Source organism: Maylandia zebra, linkage group LG13 (genome assembly GCF_041146795.1).
Source record: "Maylandia zebra isolate NMK-2024a linkage group LG13, Mzebra_GT3a, whole genome shotgun sequence".
Classification (NCBI taxonomy): domain Eukaryota; kingdom Metazoa; phylum Chordata; class Actinopteri; order Cichliformes; family Cichlidae; genus Maylandia; species Maylandia zebra.
In genome coordinates, this window is record NC_135179.1 from 34,398,238 (window position 1) to 34,420,877 (window position 22,640).

Below are 22,640 nucleotides of genomic sequence, written 5' to 3' on the forward strand. Positions count from 1 at the left end.
AAATGATAAATAATGCATCACACAGATGCAGTGATGCTCTTAACAAAGAAAGAACATATTTTGTGCTCTTCCAGGTTTTTTAGTGCTGCTCAGTGAACACCACCCTGATTGATTTAGCCACCGACTTGCTGTTATCTCCGACAGATTCATTGTTTCATTTGTGTAGCTTATTTATGGCCGGCTTCACCTGCAGAGCTCCAGTGAACAGTTACTAAATGAAAGGTCAACACTTATCAGCTTCATTTGCTTTGAATTAAGAGAACAGGTCTCACCTGGGTATTTAAAGGTTTTGCAGTCACCTATTTAACTCATTCTCTGCCTCTGACGATGGAGGACTGTGTTTGGAAAGTTGCACATTTTTGTTAAACCCCGTCGAGCAAAGCTAAACATATACAATGTATACAATTCTCTGTGGTGGTGTCCAGAGTTACAAAGTTACCACAAACCAAAAAAGAGTGTGGAAACATAGGAACTGGTTTGTATGTAGCTGTGATGGTTGTGGATGTGTGTTACAGCCTTACAGCAGCAGACACGATCTGTGCAGAGATGCCCTTCAGCAGGCTGTGTCGAAGGACACATCCATGAACTGTTGAACTCATGTCCACGGTCCTCTTCCTTCTTTAACACAGACACATAAAAACAGAGGTAAAGAAAAGCAAACACACAAACAAATGCATTTATTAACTTAACTCCATGCACTCACACTGGCTGGCTGCTTCTCCTGCTATCAGAACAACGTTGTTTCCTTTTCCGTTACAGCAGCAACTACCAAGCAGTACCCGACACACTCAAGACACACCTTTAATTTATACTCCTAAATAAAGCTTCTACATAAAGCGTTTAAAATTTGGACTAATTGCAAATTAAAATTACTGACAAATTGAAATATTTGTATGTATTGATTTTAGTCTGATTCTTCAGATCATCACTTTTCTTTTTTCTCTACATAGAAATGTAAGAATAGCAATTTGTGTGTGTGTGTGTGTGTGTGTGTGTGTGTGTGTGTGTGTGTGTGTGTGTGTGTGTGTCTGTGTGTGTGTGTGTGTTTGCGTGTGTGTGTGTGTGTGTGTGTGTGTGTGTGTCTGTCTGTGCGTGTATGTGTGTGCGTGTGTGTGTGTGTGTGTGTGTGTCTGTGCGTGTATGTGTGTGCGTGTGTGTGTGCGTGTGCGTGTGCGTGTGTGTGTGTCTGTGCGTGTATGTGTGTGCGTGTGTGTGTGCGTGTGCGTGTGTGTGTGTCTGTGCGTGTATGTGTGTGCGTGTGTGTGTGTGTGTGTGTGTGTGTGTGTGTGTGTGTGTGTCTGTGCGTGTATGTGTGTGCGTGTGTGTGCACATGCCGTTTAAGGTGTGATGGGTCTCCGCTGTCAGAGCTGGCCAGAGAGGAGGTCTCGCAGGAGTGAGCATCCATGTTGTCTGTGTTTAGGATGCAGGTGTCCTCCAGTACAAACGGTTCCTCCTCATCCTCCAGCTGCAGCAGAGCACAACATTACAGTTAATACTGGAGAAATGTCCCTCTGTGATTGTGTTTATATGTCTGTGACTGCAGCAATACTGCACAGATGAAAGAAGGCAGATTTCCTGTGATGCGTGCCTTAAAGGGCATATGTTGCTCAGCGATGCCACCGAGGCTTTGGTTCTTTCAGACGTGCTGGAGTTTACTGACTGATGTAACGGTGGCCGTGCTTTTGGCCCCTCTGCTTTGAAACAACCTGCAAGAGGAGACTTTCAAACTCTCCTTTCAGAAACGTGCTGTCACTTAATGTAATCACTGTCTCTTCTTCTGTCTGTCTTCTATTTTTAACTTTCTAAAGCAGACCTGGGAAATGCAGAGCAAGAGGGCAACATCCGGCCATGGGCTGGCCAGGACCGGCCCACGTGAGCTGGGATTCACATGTAAATAAGTTTACATCATGGAGTTTGTCTCATTTCAGCCATCAAACATTTAGACTGAGGTTTTAGCCATTTCTGATGAAGTTATCCCGTCTTTCACAGCTCCACCTCAGACACTGACCCAACAGTGTCTCATGTCCCTGTGCCTGCTAACCCAACTAAAAGCTCAGATTAATAATGTCCCCAAACCAAAAACACCAAATCATAAACCAGAATATAAAAACTAGAGATGGCACGATACCACTTTTTAATGTCCGATACCGATATCATAAATTTGGATATCTGCCGATACCGATATGAATCCGATATAGCGTATTTGGTAATCAATAAAACTGTTTTTTAATATCTTGCTGCATTTTGTATAAGTTCATACTCAAGTTTAAAAAACAAGAGACTGAAGCTGTTCTGTTAAACCTGTATGCAAAAAACACACTGCAGCCAAAACATTTCATAGTTCAGCAACACTGATCAATCTAATAAACTTAAACCTGCTCCATCCTCCCTGTTCTGGTGTTTTACAGAGTACTTAGTGGAAATATTAAGCAACCCAACTAATAGGGTTCCAACTCCCAGCAAAAATATTGGGGAACCACCCCCCGCCCTTAATCGATGTAATCAACTTTAATTTAATGCAAGTGTAAAACAATGCACAGAAATCAATTATTTTTCTACAATATTTAAATATTCAATTCAATTCAACTTTATTTATATAGTGCCAAATCACAACAAAAGTCGCCTCAAGGCGCTTCATAGATTCAACATCTTTCTTCAACAGAACTGCAGACTGCACAGATGGTATCTTCCCAAAGGCAAAAGTACTGTAGCTTACTAGATTAGATTTGATATACCTTTATTAGTCCCACAAGGGGAAATTAGGGTGTATATTAGACTTATTAGTTACTATATACAATAATGGATTTCTATACATTTCATCAGGTGACCACTTTTGTTGTAAGATTCAGATAATTATTTATTCAAAGCTTTTAAATGACATAACAAAGAAAAGTATTTCTTTGTACCCCCCTCTCCCTGTTAATGCCCTACCTGCCCCCCCTGGCCACACTTTGCTAGACCCGCCCCTGCACAGTTACCAGCTGTCAGCTACTTAGAAAAGGATCCTGGTGTTATTTGTCTCTCAGAAACAGTTCATAACTTCAACTCATCCATGTCACCTAAAAGGTAAACCTGTTTCTCCATCACAGCTCTGATGATCCAGTAAGGACATCTCCTGGTTTCATCTTCATGTTTCCCTCTCACCACGTATCCAAACCGACATCATGACCAGCAGCTTTACAGCTGTGGCTCCAGCAAACATCAGCTGATACTAGAAATTAATATTAAATAAATTCTAACAACAGCTGATCAAGCTTAAAAGTGCTGCTGTTGTTTACCGCGACATCCGCTGGTTTCCTCTTTCTGGCACAAAGTGGGCGATAAACAAACAAGAGAGCCGATCAGCTGATCACTGATCAGTTTCATGATTAAAGTAGAAACAGGAGAGGGAGGGGAGAGAATGAGAGAAGTAGATGCAACTGTGCAGCAAAGACAGAACAACTCCAGCTTTGTGTCTATTTTTTAATTCTAGTCCGGGACAAATCGCTTCCTTTTCACCTCAGTATGGAGCTCAGTCCAGCTGTGGCTCAATACATCAGTTGCTTAACGTGGAAATACACATCCAGGGATGAGCTTACACACCTCACTTCTCTGGGAGAGTTTTCCCCGAGATGAAATGCCGCAGTTAGGAAGCATGTAGGAGGCTCCAAATGCTCCAGACCGCCGTCTCGCAGACAACAGCCGCTCTGTCACGTGACACATGCTGCTCCGATGCGCCGAGCTGGGTTACGCCAAGTAGCGCGTTTTGTGAGGGGATTTTGTGATACTTCGGGTCGGATTACATTTTTTATTTCTCTCCGATATCCGATCCAGTAATTTAGGTCAGTATCGGAGCGATATCGATACGTCATATCGATCGGTCCATCTCTAACAAAAACTGAAAATCTGAACCAAAAGCCAGGGGCTACTGAATCCTGACTGAAACTCTCAAAACAAATCAAAACTCCACACCTGGCTCACAAACACCTGCACATCACTCACTATAGCATTTACTGACACTGATCATCTATTTTGGAAGCATTCTTCACTTTCATTAGACCACGTCAGCCGGTTAGGTACCCGAGTCCTAGCAGCGAAGGAGCTGTGCAGACATGTGACAGACTCTTTGGATCTCCTCGAGCTGCTGCAGTCATGAATAGTTCGGTTTCATCTTCCAGCTCCAGCCTCACCAACTGAGTGCAGCACACCACAGTCCTGGCTCCACAATGCTGTCGCCAGTTCTTCCCTTACTTTATGCTCAGTCGTTATCCCAGTTACTGACACAAGCTCACAATGTAAGACAGAGTGGCCTGGTCATCAGAAAGCACTAACCTACCAATCTCTGTAATTCTAACATAAGGAACCTTATGTTATTATGAAAAGGATTTCATTACCTCTTAAAAATGAGACCCTTTAGTTCTCATTGAGACTGTGCCTCACCAGCTGATCCTGTATTAGGCAACATGTGTTTTGTTGTTTTTTGCTCTCTCTCACCTGCCGGGGGCGGTGCTCAGTATGGGCTCCCGCCCCTGGCCCACGCACCTGCCATCTCCACACCTACTGCCTACCCAGGTGATGGCAAGGCCTATTTAAGATGGCAGCACTGTGTTATTCGTCGCTGGATCGTTGAGCTATCAGCGCCAGTCACTCTGCTGGTTTGTATTAATAAACTGACTGTCTACTCTGCAAGGACTCCCGGTCTGCGCCTGAGTCCATTAACTAACACCTGACAGAGGCTTGGCTCGAACCACAGCACCGCTGCCCTCTCAAATCAGCTTTTATGTTCCCTTCTTAAAGTTGACCAGCTCACTGTGGTTGATGATTCTTCTAACACTGACCAAGTCATTGAATTTAGTCCCAGTCAAAACAGTGGGCACCACCCTCGACCGCGTTTTCACCCTGGATCTATCCTGTGTGTGTCCGTTTTACTGTTTTGTAAGGTATTTTTCACACTTCTAAAAGTTTTGCCTTCCCACAGGACATCTCGACCCTTTTTCCTACCTGCTACATTTTCAGCTCTCTTCTCTCATTTGCCCATCTGAGCACCTACCTCTTTATTATCTTGGTGCTGGCCACAATACTTCAAAAACAGCCACTGTCACCCCTTTGCTTAACCCTCCCCACATTTTAAACAGTTGATGTCCTGATGTGCTCGGGTGAAAGAGAGAGTCTGACTTTGTTTCTGCTTGATCTGTGTGCAGCCTTCAACATCACTGAATTGGAATCTCTGGCACTGCTTTCATGTGGTCACATTTTGATCATTTCAGAATTCACATTAGCAATTACTCAAACGCCCCCCCCATATCCATCACCGTCACTCCCTGATAGTAATGCATGAATGGTAAACATGAAATAGTCGGTTACAGCATGAAAGAAACACAAGTGGAGCTCCATTAGGCCTGGGCATCGTTGCTGATTTCTACAACCGATTCATTCTGATTCACAAGGTCAACTCAGAAATATAATTATGGTCATTTATCTTGGATATGTACTGTCAAGTAGGAACCTGCTACACCTTGTAAATTAAAAATATTTAACTCTGTTTCTCTGCAACTACAAACTGAGTGTAAACTGTCTAAGTATAACAAGAAAGCTGACACTTCATCACAGCAGACTGTGTCAAAGCGCAAGCGCTGGGATAAGTCTGAATGACATTATTCACTTTATGAAAACACAAATCAAGTCAAGTCAATAATCTGCTTTCCATGTCGGAGCTCCCCGATCATGTTTGTATGAAGGATGGGAACTCTCATCGCATCAGATCTAACATTTAACTTAACAACATTTTAACAGGATACAAGAATTATACACGTTATTAGATAAGGATACACTAGACCAGCGGTCCCCCACCTTTTCTGCTCCACGGACAAGTTTAATGTCCGACAATATTTTCATGGACCGGCCTGTAAGGTGTGGCGGATAAAAACAACTAAATAACATGATACGCCCGACACAAAAACTTCTATAAATATGATAATAAACAAGAATTCACCGTGTCCCACATAGCGAGCAGGTCTGGCTCAGATCTGGTATCATGCCGGCACTGCTGGCTGACGCCTGGCATGATGAGACGTAAGTCATCCAGATACAGGCCAGGCCTGGCATAGATGGCACTGTCTTATAGCACATCTGTCCTGATTGTGGTGTATGTGGCCCAGGCCCATAGAAAACAGGTCTGGCCCGGATCTGCCATCAAGCTGGCACTTCTGACTGACCGGTGTCATGGCTGAGTGTATGTCAACCAGATGTGGGCCAGGTCTGGCAATGATGGCAGTGTTTATGTTCCTATTTTCCGGGAGAGTAGAACAGCACTATATAAGAATCAGTCCATTCACTGTCTGAACAGAGGTTTGTCATGTTACTTTTGCACTGTTATGTTCCGGCACATGTTGTCATTACATGGCTTGATTAAGGGATACATTAGGCTGACATCTGAGGCCAGAGCTGAAACTGTTCAGGGCCAGCACAGGGCCAGCAGTGTGCCTGCAACTGGCCTTGTGCTGGCCCATGTGTGGGCCACCTCTGGCAAACCTGATTGATCTGGGCCATCAAAAGGCCGTCATTCTTTGCGGTATGTGGGCCATGTGTAAACACATTGTGTGGGCCAGATCCGGGCCATTCCAGTTTTGCTATGTGGGGTGATTGTGTAACTTTATTAGCAGCCTCCTCCTGAAATGCACCAACAACATTGAGAGTAACATCCTCCTCTGTGCCCCTTAATGCACTCTCGTCGTTATGGTAACGCGTAAATGTTTTTTTTTTTAAATAAGTGAGTCTGAAGCTGGAAATCTAATGGGTGATGTTGAATGTCATCGTGTATATGAACCACAGGTTAGATGTCAGTTTAAGGAGAAAGACTACTTCCAGAGTAAGATGGATTAAGTAGGACACAGTGTCCACAGGGGAGAGAGTGGGGACTGGAGAAGACTTCAGTGGACATGTAGGTGAAGAAAACAGATGTGATGAGGAGGTGTTCAGTAGGTATGGTATTAAGGAGAGAAACGCAGAAGGACAGATGTTGGTGGATTCTGATACTTCAGAAGGATGTGGAACATAGCATAGCAAGGCTAGCATGACAGTGGACACAGGAGGATCATATGCAGAAGGGGAGACTGTAAGGTGGTGTCAGAGGGGAATGCAGCCAGGCTCTGTCAGATGGCAGTCTGTAGAATGGCTTCAGACATTAAGAAGACAAAGCGAGTGAAGGCAGAGGCAAGGATTTAAATGGTGGAGGTTGAAGGAGGAGGAATAGTCCACAAAGTTCAGGGAGGAGCTGAGAAAGCACGACTGGAGTGCTGAGGAACTTCTGGTGTATCCTGTTGGACAGAGGAAGGAGAACATGAAGTTTTGGTGATACAGGAAAGCATTCACAGGAAGAGGTTGGCAATGAGAAAGTTCAACAGTCATGGAGATGAACAAAGTAGACAGGAGTGCTGGGAGGCTAGATGTACAACAAAGAGGGAGATGGCAAAGGAAAAGCGTTATGTGAGAACGAACACTGTGGAAAGAGAAAAGGAGTGGGTTCACCACAGCCATTTACAGTCTAGCCAAGGTCTAGACACACGTGCAGAGGAGGGAGAAAGGATTTGGACAAAGGATCTCGAAGATAGAGCAGCCAGCAAGGACGAAAAGAAGAAGACCACAGAGAAGGTTCCTGGATGTAGCAATGGAAGACATCAGGGGGGTTGGTGTGAGAGAAGAGGATGCTATGGGTAGGCTGAGACAGAGCCAGGTGATCTGTTGTAGTGACCACCAAACGGAAAAGCCGAAACACGTCATAGAAGTAAGATTAAGGCATTTATGAGTGTTACATTTTCACTATTCCCAATCCAAACGAAAACAGTCTTGCTGGGATACAGATCTTTCTCAGCTTTAACACTGCACACCCATCTGGTCACACAAGTCAGTGCAAGGCTTGTTCCCATGAGGAAAACTCCAGTGTGGGTCTGAAACGTGAGACCCTGCCAGAATGTCAAACTATGTCTGAATCACAGAGAACTTTGATCATTTGTTATTTCGCGAGAATTTGCTCTCGTGACTGCTTTTTTTAAGCTCTTAACTCTGTATGGCATGACAACTAACCACAGCATATGGTAAAATAGAGTGTTTCCTATCTCTATACCACCTGCAGAATATTTTTATTTCTTTCACTAAGCAGCCACTTTGTGTCAGGGAGTTAACCGGTAAGTAGCCAATATCACATTTCTAATGTGCTCTGCTTTGATTAGATTATATGCACCCACATGCTTACTTTGGCGTCCTTTCAAGGGCACTTTGAATAAGCAAACACCATTTGTCATCAAGTCACTGTAGTCTACTGTCAGTTTGGAAGAAAAATGAATCGTAATCAGATTACAGACACTCCTTTTCTACACAGAGTAACAGTAACAGCCCTCTTATTTGTCCAGTACAGGTGCCTGCATCACAAAACTGTTACACCATCAAGCAACAGCAAGAAGTCACTGCAGCTGATGAAAAACTATTTAAATTGAGAAACAAAAGTGCTTTCACCTCTTACACCAGACACAGAACAGCATCCACACATAAAAGCTATCAGTTGTTATTAGCCAACCAGCTAAAGTATTAAGTCACAACATATGCCTCCGTCTTTTATTATCCTGGCACACAAGTAGGCGTGCCAGGATAAGAAAGATAACACATTAAAGTGGAAAGATTAGCCTGAGTAACAGGCCAGAGTAAGACTGAGTAAGCTTTGCAAAAGCCTGAGGCACAGGACATTTATCTAGCTGCTGTTTACTTCCCCAAGGACACTTTGGTTAATGACTGCCCACTTTAAAATCTACTGGCTTTTATTTTGCTGTATAGTTGCTGGACATGCATGCAATTTAACCGCTATGGGAATGTTCAGTCAAAGGGTCGGACAACTGACAACGGCTTTCCTCTATAGCCAGAGCTGAGAATCTAACACATAAACCCAGGAAACTTTAACTAAAGGTTACATCTACAAGTAACTAATTACAATTACAATAGTATAACAAGTAATCAAGAGGAATTAAATACGTGGACTTCCTTATTCTTATTTATCTACATAATTACCATGGTTGATTTCAAAGCGTGAACAGTCACGTTGACCCATTCATTAAATATTTGTGGGAAAGTGCAGTGTGACGACGTCAAATGATAATAACACAAAACACTCATCATCCACCATCCTGCAGCATCTGACTGAAGCCTTAAATACTGTGCATAAAAATATTTATGTGAAACACACACTGCACAACCACCTGTGTCACAAGACAAGGCGTGAAACTTGCACTGAGATACTAACGGTACAGTTTGGTATACTTTGTTGTGTATTTTGTATGTTTTTGGACAAAGACACCATAGTCGTCATTTTCCTACGTACGTGTCCACAATACATTTTAAATCAAGCAATCAAGATGGAACTGACTTTCAGTTTTCATTCCACAGTTTCAAAAAAGAATTGCATTAACTGTTTACAGACATTGTTAAACCTTTAAGACCTACCACAGAACCAAGTCCGCCAGAGCTTATATTATTTTTTTACCTGCTGTGGAGCCATTTTTGGGAGCATTTCAAGTTGCTATACATCAATACAACCATTATAGCCCAAATCTTAATAATATGTCTGCATTATGTGCATAGCAATTACATAAAACTGCAAAGAATGCGATAAACTACAAAAAATTGAAAATTGTTTTTGCTTTTTTAACATATATTTCTAGTTAGAGAAATTTAAGAGGCTTATCCCTCAAAACTGTAAATACAAAAAAGTTGCACAAAATAGTTTCCCACCACAGGAAACTTAATTTAAGTGTCTTCATAGTTTTATTTTTGAAATACACCAATTTTTATACACTGCAGGAAAAACGAAAATAAATATTATAATGCAAATTTGCAAAAAAAAGCAGCATCTGCATCAAAATAAACTATTTCCAGCTGTGCAATATGAGTCCTAAGCATCCCAGAAACCACACAGAAAGTCATAAAGTCAAACATAACTTTTAAAAACACCAGTATAGGCTCATAAGGCCACGATGGTAAAAAACTACATTTCCGCAAAATGACGTCACTTCCGGTTTCGGGCAGGTCATGGCGGACATGCGATAGTTCACGCTGATGGACGGAGGAAGTGTTACAAACAGCTGATCGGATCAGCAAAGCGTGTTTCTGGAATATTATGTTTTTGTTGCTGCGAGTGCTTTTTATGCGGTTTTTGCAAAGCTATATGTGGAAGGAAACCGTGACCGAGGACAAGCTGATGGCATCAGATGTAAGTACAACTCCTCCGGTTTCATATGCAGAAAAAATTATTGCGCTAGCTTACGTGGTTGCAGAACACCCGGATTTAAAAATAGTTACGCAAAATGGAGCGTGCCGGCTCTGACCGGTTTTAAAGGGTTAAACCCAGTCTCTCATTTCCATCATCTCTACAGAAACGACACCCATTCCAATTATTTTAAAGCACCGCCTTTGATGAAGCAATCAATGTGCTGTGGGTTGGTGTCTTGCAGCGTCTATCACCCTCAGACCAATGTGTTGGTGGAGCAGCTGGATAAAACTCCACAATTCTCAAGGATGAATGCATTTGGGATCACTGCCCAGACCCTCTGCTGTTGGGAGCTACACCAGGCCTCCACAGGACTTTCTCCCTTTGAGTTACTCTATGGCAGGGAGCCGCGGGGGTGTTTAAAGAAAACTGGGAGGAAAGTCCAAGCCCACCTAAGAAATACATTCAATAAGTTCTGGACTAAAGCTACACACAGTGGGGAGGTTGTCATTGGAGAACAGGAACCCAACAGAGGGGCTAGGCCCAGACCATCTTTACCAAGAGGTAAAGTGCTGTGCTGCTCCCTTCCTCTAGCTCAAAGTTACTCGCCAAGTGGCAAAGAGCCATGGTGGGGGACGCTGACCTCCTCAAAGCATCGAGAGAAGCTAAATCCACTTCTCTGGCGAGCCTGGTGAAGGGAAAAAATAAGCTGGGGCCGGGGACGCCATGTTTCACTATTCCCACCTCCCTCCATTGTGAGGACTATCTCACACAGGCCCAGAGAGCGGATGTTGCTGCAATGCAACAGCGTTTTGCAGATGTGTTCTCCATCCTGCCTGGTTGTACCACTCACATAGAGGACAATTTTGACAGGCGCCCTGGCGTGATGGTGTGCTCACGGCCCTATCAGTTACACAAAAGACAAATTGTTAAGATGGAAAAGGCGGAAGTGCTGAAAATGGGACTAATAGAAGATTCACGCCCCACAGTTTTTGTGGTGAAGAAAGATGGGTCTATATGGTTCTGTGTTGACTACCATAAGACCTGAACGAGGTCTCACAGTTTCATGCGTATCCCATTCCCCGGGTCGACGGGGTGGTTGATTGCTTTCGCCATTACCTCCTGGGGCGCTCTTTCACCATCTGGTCAGATCAAACCCTGCTGCAGTAGCATGAAGCATGAAGCATGCCAACAGCCAGATCACCCAGTGCTATCTGGCCTTACAGCCTTTTAAGTTCAAGCTGGTCCATAGGCTGGGGGTACACATAGTCACTGCTGATCATGGTGGGCTAGGCTGCACGGCTCCCCGGCCTAAGTCAGAAGTGGGGGTATGGGACAGGGTGTGGTCTGTGGCTCAGCTGCAGGGAAGGGGAGGAGCAGTGGGTTCACGGTGTGGCGTCATCAGCTAATTATGCGTCTTCTGATGATAGAGCAGTGATTGGCTGAGCTGGAGTGTGGCAGCTGGAAAGGTGTGGAGTGGACTGACTGAAAAACACTGTAAATAAACATACACTTGGGTGTGGTTTAGCTCAGTGGGATGAGCGGGCAACCGTATGCCATATGGCTGAGAGCGGCGGGCCCGGGCTCAGGGTTTGAGTCCGACCCGCGGACACATCCCCCCCTCACTCTCTCCCTCTGCTTTCCTGTCAGTCTTCACTGTAACTATCCAATAAAGCCAGAGAAAGGCCTAAAAATAATCATTTAAAAATAAACATTTCATTGGCAACGAGAATATGATTCCCAGAGACTCGTGAAAACATGAATATTGATGTTTAGCATGATTTAAACGTGTGTGTTTGTGTCATCGTTTGATCATTTTAATGATATATTTGCTTTTCTTACCACAACACATAGAAAGCTTTGTAGCTAATTATAAACACTTTTTACATGGAATACCTCATTGAGAATGCTTTCCAGTGTGGGAGGTGTGTCCACTTGTGGAATGTCAAACTCCTTATCATCAATCTGAGAACAAAAGTCAAACAGAAACATACAGGATCAGAACGCTGCACTAGTGTCTCGGTGTCCTGCTTTAACTTATCATGTACACAATGCATTTTAGCACAACACAAGAGAGCATGCAGCACAATTATGACTGCAATTTATAATAATCTATTGTAATTTGTGACTGAACATTCTTCAAACTAAGCTTTGCTTTGCAAGGAAAACACATTTGTGAGCAGCAGAGTTGAGTATGTGGGTAGTGCCCATGCAAAACCAGCTTGTTTTGCTATTTACTTTATTTGTTGTTTGGTGCTGTTTGATGCCCGGAGTCTAAAGAATCAAGCTACATTTGCAACTTAACACTTTTTCCATTTAACAAACTGGAGCTTCAGGAGTATGTGGAAGTTTTAATCACTGGACTGGTTCAGGACAGTCTGACTGTGGAAGCCGAGGCCAAAGGTGCTTAAGCCACATAAACCACCTGTGTAAAGAGCTGCAGACTGCAGTTTACAGACTTATCCCGTCCAGCCATTACAACTTAAAGGAAAGTTTTCACTGCTGTTATTGAGTCTGAAGGTTGATTTTATATGGACAACAGCTGATGCACTTCTGCCCATGAGGAGCACAGACTTCATTTCTGCTGCTCCTCTAAATTTCTTCTCTGTAAGAATTATGAGTCTGTGTGCTAAAAGAATTCTTTGACACTATTTCCCTTTTTCAGCAGATCGAGCTCCTGCAGACTCCAGATGAAACGTCCACTCTGTGTGGCTCTCACAGCAAACACTCGGTCACATCCAATAGAGACGACTGTGCTGCGGTTTGCAGACACGTGTAACAAAGCTTCCATACACAGCTTTGGATAATGGACACATGTAACGACAGCTGCTCCATCCTGAACTCTCTGCTCTTTAAGCCCAACATACATGACAAGTACTGCACTCTGTGTGTACACATGCTTAGATGCAGCTGACCAACAGATGGCAGCATTAGATAGCTACACTGTATTATGACAGCCTTCCATAAATATGTGCTAAGGTTACAATGCAGGGCTATGTTACTAAGATTACTTTACATGACAGCAGCACAGTGTCTTGTGAAGCCTGTTAGGAATGTCTCAGTTGAAGGAAGAGACCCTACAGAGTAGAAAAGCACATTTTAATTACTGCTGAAACACAGTCCACTGTGTAATATCATAATTAGGGGCAGATCCTTCTGACAGAGAGCAGAACGAAAAGCAGTCAAAATCCAGAATGAGCTTTGACTGTCCTCATGAAGCCAGAAGACTCCTTGAAAAGCTGCTGACTGTCTAACTCCAACTGAGGTTGTAGGCTTCAGGAGGCAGCTAACACAAAGAAAGAGCTCAAAGCCCAAAGCTGCTTTTCCATTTATGGATCAATTTTCTGATACTTACTAATGGAAGATTTGTTTTCTTTCAGTTGCCGTCTCTTTTGTTTCTCTTAATGCAGGCAAATGCTTGTGCAATTAAATTAAAAGAACCCATCTTTTTGCCCACATTGTCTAGAAAGTCTTGCTCCTCAAGCAAACAGCAGCCAAATGGCCAATCTAGCAGGATCCCCTAAGAACTTGCTATTACTTCATCATGATTTAATCACACAGCTTGATTCACTGAACACAGATTCAGGTGCTGGAAACATTTCCCAGGACATTTCTTTGAGATTGACATGATAGAGCTGGTGCAGTACAATGCAAATGTCCCATCACGTCCCAAAGCTGCTCTGTTTGGATCTGTTGGCTGTTTAGGCCATCTGAGTACAGTGAACTCATCATCATATCTGAGCTGATATGAGATGGTGTTATCCTCCTGGAAGCAGCCATCAGAGAATGAGCACAGTGCTGTCATAAAGGGATGCTCTTGTGCATATCGTGGTTGTAACAAGTGGTGACTGACTTCTTCTTGCATTCCTAACAGCACGAAGCAGACTCGCCATTCTTCCCAGTCCTTTGACAACAGCAAGGCTTTTTCTCCCAGGGAAATACCCAGGAAATTATGCACTAAATTCATACCATGTGATTGGCTGATTTAAGAATTCCCATTCAAATGCAGTTAAACAATTGTACTTAATTGTACCCAATGAAGTGGACAATTAGTGTTTCTTAGGAAAATCTGAGATCATGTATTAGAAGAACTAAAAAGAAATGCATCTGTGCACTGAAGGTGTTTTTGCAGAGGACAATGAACACTGTTTTATACAAGACGAATGCTGAGAGTGTAAAAAATGTCATTTAAAAATGCAACAGCTCATCTTTTGCTTTTAAAAAAGGAACATTCTCCTTAAAACTGACCACAGATGCACCGATCAGCCAGGGACAAGAATCTTCACCATGTTTTGGGCCCTGACCAGTGACGGGCCAGGCAGCCTCGCATATATTATTATGAACCATTTGATTTTAAGCATGCACAGCACTTGCTCAGCGGCACAATGTCGCTCACACATTCACAGAACAAGCTAACATGTGGTTAGCGTGGAAGCTCTTTGCTGTGAGTGCAGAAACAAAGCAAACTGCAAAAATGTGCGTGACAACAAACCTCATCAGACACTAAATCACGTTCAGTCAGCTGAACTTTAAAGATGGTAACAAAGTGGATACAATTAACAACATCCAGAGCTCAGAGGCAGCTAGCCTCGTCATGAGGACCCAAGAAGGTTAAAGGACAATTGGGGAGAAAAAGAAAAAAGCACTGATTTCCTGTTATATGCTGAAGTTAGAAACCTCTGATGGTAAACGATGGACGCACTTGACATTTGTTTTGTTACAAAAATCTCTGCACTTGCTTTTGTCTGGTGAGGTAAAGGTGGGAGGCTGTACACCAGCTTATTCTCTCTTCATCTGCTGCAGCTCTCCAGTAGCAGTGCATGTTTTCAGTTGTTTCAATGACAGAAGATCATGGAGCTTACAGCACTTTGGGGAAAATTAGAATTATTTCTCTTTTTATAACAAATATTTTGCATTGAAGAAAAGTTGTTGGGGTTTTTTGCTTTTCTTTAATGTCAGTTATAGCTCTTAGAAAGAAAACTGGAATCTGCAAAAAGGACCAGGTCAAACTAAGGAAAAGAGAAAAGCAGAAATCGGATGATCTCTGACTGTCTTATTGCCAGTCTGGGGAATCGATGTTTTCGGGGTTTTCGTTTAGATAAACTGTGCCACGTCCCGACAGCACAGTGAGAACTACTTGATTACATCCCAAAAGGTTGATTCTGCTCATCTGGACGTAAAACCAGTTCATTCTAAGCGTGTGCAACACATTAACTTTTGGGGATTTCCTCACCTGGATGATTGCGCATGCGTCACATGACAGCTGTCACACTTTAACATACAGCCTTGGTCATAAATGGGCTCACCAAGCTCACCTTGAAAACAGTAATGCTGGTATGGGCTTTCATCACTACATTACATCATATTATGCAATTTGAAAAAGTGTAAACAAACAGGCGCCACTGGGCCTCATTTTGAGCCATCGGAGGATAATCATGATCGTTATTAACACGGCGTTTCTGCCCGTTCACGTCAGAGGCCCGTGCGTTGGTGATTTATTGCAGTCGCATGTCATTCTTTCACACCTAGATCAAGGTGTAGTCCAGCTCTTCATGCACCTGTAAACGTCACCAGCTGAACTACACCCCAGCGGAGTTCGTGCTCCCGCTAACCCCACACAGCAAAGCAGGACGAATAAAGAGCCTCTCACCGAGTCCACCTCCATCAGGTTCAGCTGGGAAGAGGCAGACAGTAGGCTGTGGGAGTCCGGGGAATGCGACATGTCTCTGTTTACACGGACAAAACTCGGACCGCTGCAGAAAACAGAGGCGCTTTCCGTATATTGATCTACGCATGCGCGACAATGCGTAGACAATGCAAATCGGAACTCGAAAAGGGTTTTACGCCCTTCCTTTCACAATAAAAGCGCAAGACATACAGTGAGTGAACTCGGCTCAATCCTCCCAGTGACCCTGTGGACCAGTGGAAATAAAAGGATGGACAGACATTACCTCGTTAAATGAACTCTGGCTATAAAGCCTATTTAATGATCAATGAAAAAATGTTTAAAAACAAACTTTTAAAAGTAACTGCACAAACAAAGAAAAATTTGTGTAATTACCAATCAAATCATAAGAAATATTCACTGATATTGTATAATACGTGTCTCTTTAGTTGTACACTAAACATATTTCACACAATATTTTCATCTGTTTTAAAAAATACAGTAATATATGCTTATGAGGTTTGGCTTGAATTCAAACTCTGCTTTGTACATTCTGCATTTCAGAAAAAAATCACAAAGAAAATTCCTTACAAAATGCACACACAAGAAGCTTAAAACTCTCCTGCAACTGAAGAGTTTTAACTGATGTAAGGAAAGACAACCACTTTGTAGAAACAAGCAAAAAATAGATGCAGATACTGCTACTGAGGTATTTTAATCAGAATCTCAATCATAAATTCTTTTCAAAATAAAAAATATATGTAGATTTTATAAAGGATAGTAAAATCACTGTCTCACTCCCTGGGGATGGTATGTGTTCCTCAAGCTCCTCGCGAGTTTGAGGGATCTGTGCATCTTAGCTGATCCTAGGACTGCACTCTTCTGGACAGAGACCTCTGATGTTGTTCCTGGAATCTGCTATAGCAACTTTTCTACTTTTGGGAGTTATAGCTCATAATGTTCCTATTATCACTGAGACCTTCCTTCAACATCTGCTCCAACTGGTCCTGCAGTCCCTGGTAATTCTCTGGTTTCTCTTTTCTTTCTTCAGACTTTATCCTTCAAGCTCGGGTCCTCTACCAGACGCCTGGGAGCTTGACAATCCTCCGATCCTCCACCTTTCTGTCGGCCCTTGGTATTTTTCATTGATCATTTATTTCGAGCATTTGCGTACATATAAACAAAATAGAGCATGTATACAGGAAGGAAAACACTGTCTCCTAGTACAACAGGTGCTCGAAAAGGAGTGAGAAGAAGTAATTCTTATATATCTGTGAAGGTTCTCAGTTATCCAGGTCATTGACGCTTTTCTTTCCAAGGAGCTTGCAAAGAAAAGCGTCTGGACTTCTTTAAGTTGCTTGAAGACGTTTCACGTCTCATCCGAGAAGCTTCTTTAGTTCTAAGGTCAAATGGTGGGGAGCCCCAGATTTAAGCCCAGTGGGAGTGTCCGCCTGCGGAAAATACAGAGACATGCTACAAATGTGCTCACAGAGAGAACTCAGAGAAACCAGACAGACATGGGCACGTGACTGGGTAAACAAACATGAGGACACTCATAAACAAACCAGAAATCTATCATAAATAACAAACTCAGAAGCACTAGAAAACTAGAACACAAATATCGCATACTTTCAAAGAAATAACCCAAAATTCCAAAACCAAACTGAAAATACTGGGTCAGTGATCCAGGACCATGACAGGGTGCTCTGCTGAGCAATCTAAATCCCTCAATGATCCCAGCTCAGCCACAGGTACCCACAGTTTAACATCACTGTCAACACTGCAGGAGACTCTGGAGACAGACTAAGGATGAACATATGTAGTCTCCACTCTTACAGTGTTCACAGGTCAGCATCTGTGTTTCTTCTGATATTTAGTAAAAACTTGTCTTAAGCTGTAATGCAATACAGCATTAAAGCTGTTAATCCATCTGCTGGATCATGGATAGAGAGCTGGAAGTGTACGGAGGTGGAGTCCTGCTCCTAAATGAAGTTTTCCCTTTGACTGTCTTTTTAATTCCCTGAAGCAGCTGGTTGCAGTGGAAGCTTAGCGTCTGTTTCAAACACATTTTTGAAAATATTTTCTTCTTGGCCTTTTATTGGCTTTATTGACAGAGACAGTGAAGAGATGACAGGAAGGAAAGCAGGGGGAGAGAGGAGGAAGCGATTACGTCTTTAAGGCATCTCAAGCATGCTCAATCATCCAGGTAAGTAAATTTCCAAAAGTTCTTTCTGTTAATCTGGAAATCTGGAACTCACATCACTTAGTAATGACAACAACATTATCATCCTTCCGGCAGACAAGGGGAGGTGCACAGTTTTGCTAAACCAGAAAGACTATCATGAGAAAATACTTATGAGCCCCTGAAACGAGACCCAGGAAGTGGCTACAGGAAGGATAGACTGTCTGAGGCAGTTAGAACAAGACGAGGCTACTACCTCATACCACAGGCTGCACCCAGGGGAAGCTACACCAAGTCTGTACGGGTTCAGCTCAACACTGGCATTATTGTCCCTCACATAAATATTGTGAATGTTGACATTGTTGACATTGCCATCACTGACACGGTCAACATCTGGTTCATTCATTCATTCATTCATTCCATGAATGAATGAATGAATGAACCAGCCTCCAAAAATGTTATTATAGATACCAAGATAAAGATTGTTCAGTAAGAGTGCACTATTAGGTTCATAAGCTGGTCCCTGATCTCCTCTTGGAAACATTTCTGGGTTAACCTGTCGGCCTCCAAGATCATTTTATCTTTTAATTAGCATTCATAGCTGCTGAAAATCAGTTATTCATCAACTTCAAGACTGAATACATGTGCTTACCATTACGGTTATTTAGTGATCCATCTGCTCTTCCACTCATTTTGACTACAAGGAACACAAAACAACAATGGTCACTAAACCTCAACTCAGAATGTTCAGAGAATTTGCTTTTTTGTGATAACTTCAGGCTGCGTCCACACGTACACGGCTATGTTTGAAAACGGAAAAATCCTGTCCACATGTGCAGTTTTGAAAAAATATCTCCTTCCACATGTAAACTCTAAAAACAAAGTCAAACACTGTCAAGAACACGCCAAATCTTAACTGTGTAGAAATGTTGGCCAATCAGAAGTCTAGAAGCCTGGGAGGAAAACCTCTCAAAACTTCACGTACTTCTGTACAATGTAGCTGCCATCACCAGTGTGTGAGTGTGTGTGTGAATGGGTGGATGACTGAATGTAGTGCAAAGCGCTTTGGGTCCTTAGGGACAAATACAGGCCATTTACCATTTCTGAAAAGTTTTTCTCTTCCTGGAAAAGCCGCTAATTTTGTGTTACTTTCACGTGTCTTCATCCTTTCAAATGTTAATAACTAAAGACAGCATTTTGGCTAGAATACACTCACAACTTTGGAATGGGCAAAATGCATACAGCATACATAAATGTATTTATTTATTTTATTAAATTTATTCCAAACCGACGTCAGGATTTGGGTTGTGAGAGCGTCTGTGTAGAAGCCCCGTCTGATGCGCGCTCTGATGCCTCTGTCTTTCTAAATGGAGGCACAGTAACTGTGTGTGTGTATGTCAGCATGTATAAACTGCAGATACTAAGATTAACAGCAATAGTATTTTGTCACAGCGTGACGTCAAAAACGGCGCACACTTTTGACATTGCCTGAGTAAATCTCCGTTTTCCTCGTCCACACCTAAACACAAAAACGTAGTTTTCAAAAATCTCCACCCTGGCAGGAGTTTTTTAAAATCTCACCTTTCAGTGACTCAATCTGCTGTTTAGGTGTGGACGAAAGCCCCAAATGCATTATTTACATTTTTTTTTATTTATTCCAATAGTTCCTGTAAAGTTCTACTCTAAGAGATTCGTCTCGGCCTTCACGCAGGATTAAAGCTCAATAATGAGTACACACACACACACACACAATATAATACGTTTCTTTATGACTGTTAGGCAAAAGTGAAGAGAACCCAAAGTTATCACAACATATATCCACTGATATGGTCACTAATCTTTCCCGGAGGCATCACTATGGCAACAAAACAACAAGCATTAAATGAGGTTCCAAACGACAACAACCAAGCTGTTTTCAGCGCTTAATATTTAACACGTCTTTGTTCTAAACTTTATTTGTACAAATCTGTGATGCTGATGTGCACAACCTGGGACTCTGCTGTGAGTGGTGTACTTCGACAGCAAAGAGCTGAAGCTTATGGTGGCGGCTGCAGCCGTCGATATTGTTGTCTTGTTTATCTTTATTTTACTGTATCAGTAGTCACCTCATGTATGGATTGGATCTGAGAGTGGTTTACCCTTTTTTATATATCGTTGCAGACAGTGAAGGCGCTGCGTGGGAAACTCACCTTTTTTTCTTGTCGCTTTTTGCATGCACCTCGTTGCCTGAGTGGAGAGGGCACTGAAGATTTTCCTTTTTATACTGTTTTGCCCAGTTGGGGTTCAGGGTGAGTTGCCGCCAGAGATGGGCAGTAATGTGTTACAAGTAATGCGTTACTGTAATCTGATTACTTTTTTCAAGTAATGAGTAAAGTAAGGGATTACTATTGCAAAAAAGTTAATTAGATTACCGTTACTTTCCCGTAGGAACGCTGCGTTACTGCGTTACTAAAACTGATTTTTCTGCGAGAACGTCTCACGACAGTGACGTAAGCGAGTGCGACGTTCGTGACAACATGTCACGGTGAGTTGTGTGGCTGTCAGTGGCTGGACCCACGTGCAGGACTCGGAGACAAAACATTAACTTAAACGACGGCTTTATTTGCTGGAGAGTCACCCTTGGACGATACATAAACAACAACTTAAACTAACTAGACAGGAGATGCTGAAGGTAGACGACCATGGATACACACACAACAAAGGTGGAGGACGCAACAACTGGCAGGGAAAAACACAGGGCTTAAATACATACTGAGGTGATTAGGGAATGTGAAACAGGAGGAGAGTACAGCTGGGACTCATCAGACATGACAAGACAAGGGGAGGCAAAACTCAACACATTGACATAGTACACAGACTTTCAAAGTAAAACAGGAAACTGAACAGACGAGGACTAAACTAGGGGATACAGTGACAGAAATCAAACCCAAGAGAATCAAAACACATCATGAAAACAAAGATAACTAATACAAACAGAAAAACACTGAGTCCACAGACTCAGGACCGTGACAACAGCTGTGTGCAGATCAACAATGGATCACATATCGAGTGCAGAGAGAGTATGAGCGTGCAGCGTTTAAAGCGTGGAAGTACTGACCTTACTTTGAGTTTGATTCCATAAAAAGTGACAAAAACATTAGTGTCCGCTGTGCGTGGGAAGAAAACTTCTTTTTACAGCGAAAAAACCCCTAAACTTCCAACAAGCACCGAGTAGCTACGACGTAATGGGAAACTCACAGAGACACTCGCGGATTCTTCCACTGACACCTGCACCAGGGTAAACCTCCGCCTACCCCACTCCTGCTTTACAGGTGAAAATAGAGCAACAGGACCGCTGAGTCTTTGACTTTATTTATTTTCTGCTGTGTTTTACTTGCATCTATTTGAAAGACTGAGTGTAAACACACAAAATATTTTATTTTATGTGCTGGAATGTGCAGAAAATAGGTTTAAATGTTAAACAAATTTCTTCCAGTCAGAGAATGTTGCATATAATTAAATGTTTGCTTGATGCATAAAGTTAAAAGATTAAAACTAATAAAACAAGTAACAAAAATAGACTTTTTCATGATAGGTTTGTAGCTTGAACCTATTCGCTGGAACGTTGAAGACAATATAATTACACAGCCAGCAAGACACAAGTAGGCAAAGTTCTTCATGTGTCTCGTGCACGGGAGAGAACCGGACAAACGCCGTTCCTTCGCTTGACCCCAGTCGCTCTCATCTGCTCCCCCGTAACACTGCTCTTTTATTGAGGTTACATGAATATACATAGGTTCATTAACATATATGACGTCTACATACAAACAAAGAGGACCTTGCCTGTGCATTGTGTAAGTGACACACACATATACATATACACACACACATAATTAATATATATATATATATGTGTGTGTGTGTGTGTGTGTGTGTGTGTGTGTGTGTGTGTGTGTGTGTGTGTGTGTGTGTGTGTGTGTGTGTGTGTGTGTGTGTGTGTATATATATACACACATATATATATATACACACACACACACACACATACACATATATATATATATATATATATATATATATATATATATATATATATATATATATATATATCCTATTTCTATTTTTCAGGTCAGTTCCTCTCGCACTCAACGATCCTTCTCCTATCGCACTTGGGGCTATGTACCCAATCTCGGGTGGGGGTGATGATATCTCCCCCCTGACCTGGCGTCCTGACTCCTCCTTGCCGTAGCATTTGTGTTGTACCTCGTCAATCTCTAGCTGTGAGAGCAGTCCCTTCTTTCGAATGTTGGAACACTGAGCTACTAGTTGTTTCGCCGTCATTGTGGATGTTGGGTATCGAAGAATCCATAGGTCCCTCATCCTATTCATGTAGCCCCTTCCGCCGGGGTTACTTGCGTAGTAGCATTCCAACAACGCCCTGTTTTCGTCCCTTGCCCACCGATGCCTTCTTGTTCCAGTAGCCCACTTTTCGTCAGGGTGCCCTGGTTCCTCAACACCTGACGCGGACCTTGTTGATCCGGGCGACGTCCGAGCCGGCATGCCTTCTTATTTATCTGTCTCGC

The 22,640-nt window shown here is 42.7% G+C and overlaps 1 protein-coding gene across 2 annotated transcripts in view; it reads right to left on the reverse strand.

The window, feature by feature from the left end:
- Window positions 1-16,018, reverse strand: part of vps8 (VPS8 subunit of CORVET complex) — a 78,332-nt gene extending 62,314 nt beyond the window's left edge. Inside the window, exons 1-4 of one of the 2 annotated variants that reach the window (XM_004572041.4) lie at window positions 15,882-16,018; window positions 12,128-12,196; window positions 1,335-1,465; window positions 522-615 (exon numbers count right to left, since the gene is read on the reverse strand). In XM_004572041.4, the coding sequence (XP_004572098.2) occupies window positions 522-615; window positions 1,335-1,465; window positions 12,128-12,196; window positions 15,882-15,953 (366 nt within the window). In that variant the 5' untranslated portion in view covers window positions 15,954-16,018. Of the gene's footprint in view, window positions 1-521; window positions 619-1,334; window positions 1,466-12,127; window positions 12,197-15,881 lie in introns of both variants that reach the window. The other variant, XM_004572040.4, reaches the window with a different exon arrangement.
- Between the last annotated feature and the right edge of the window lie 6,622 nt (window positions 16,019-22,640).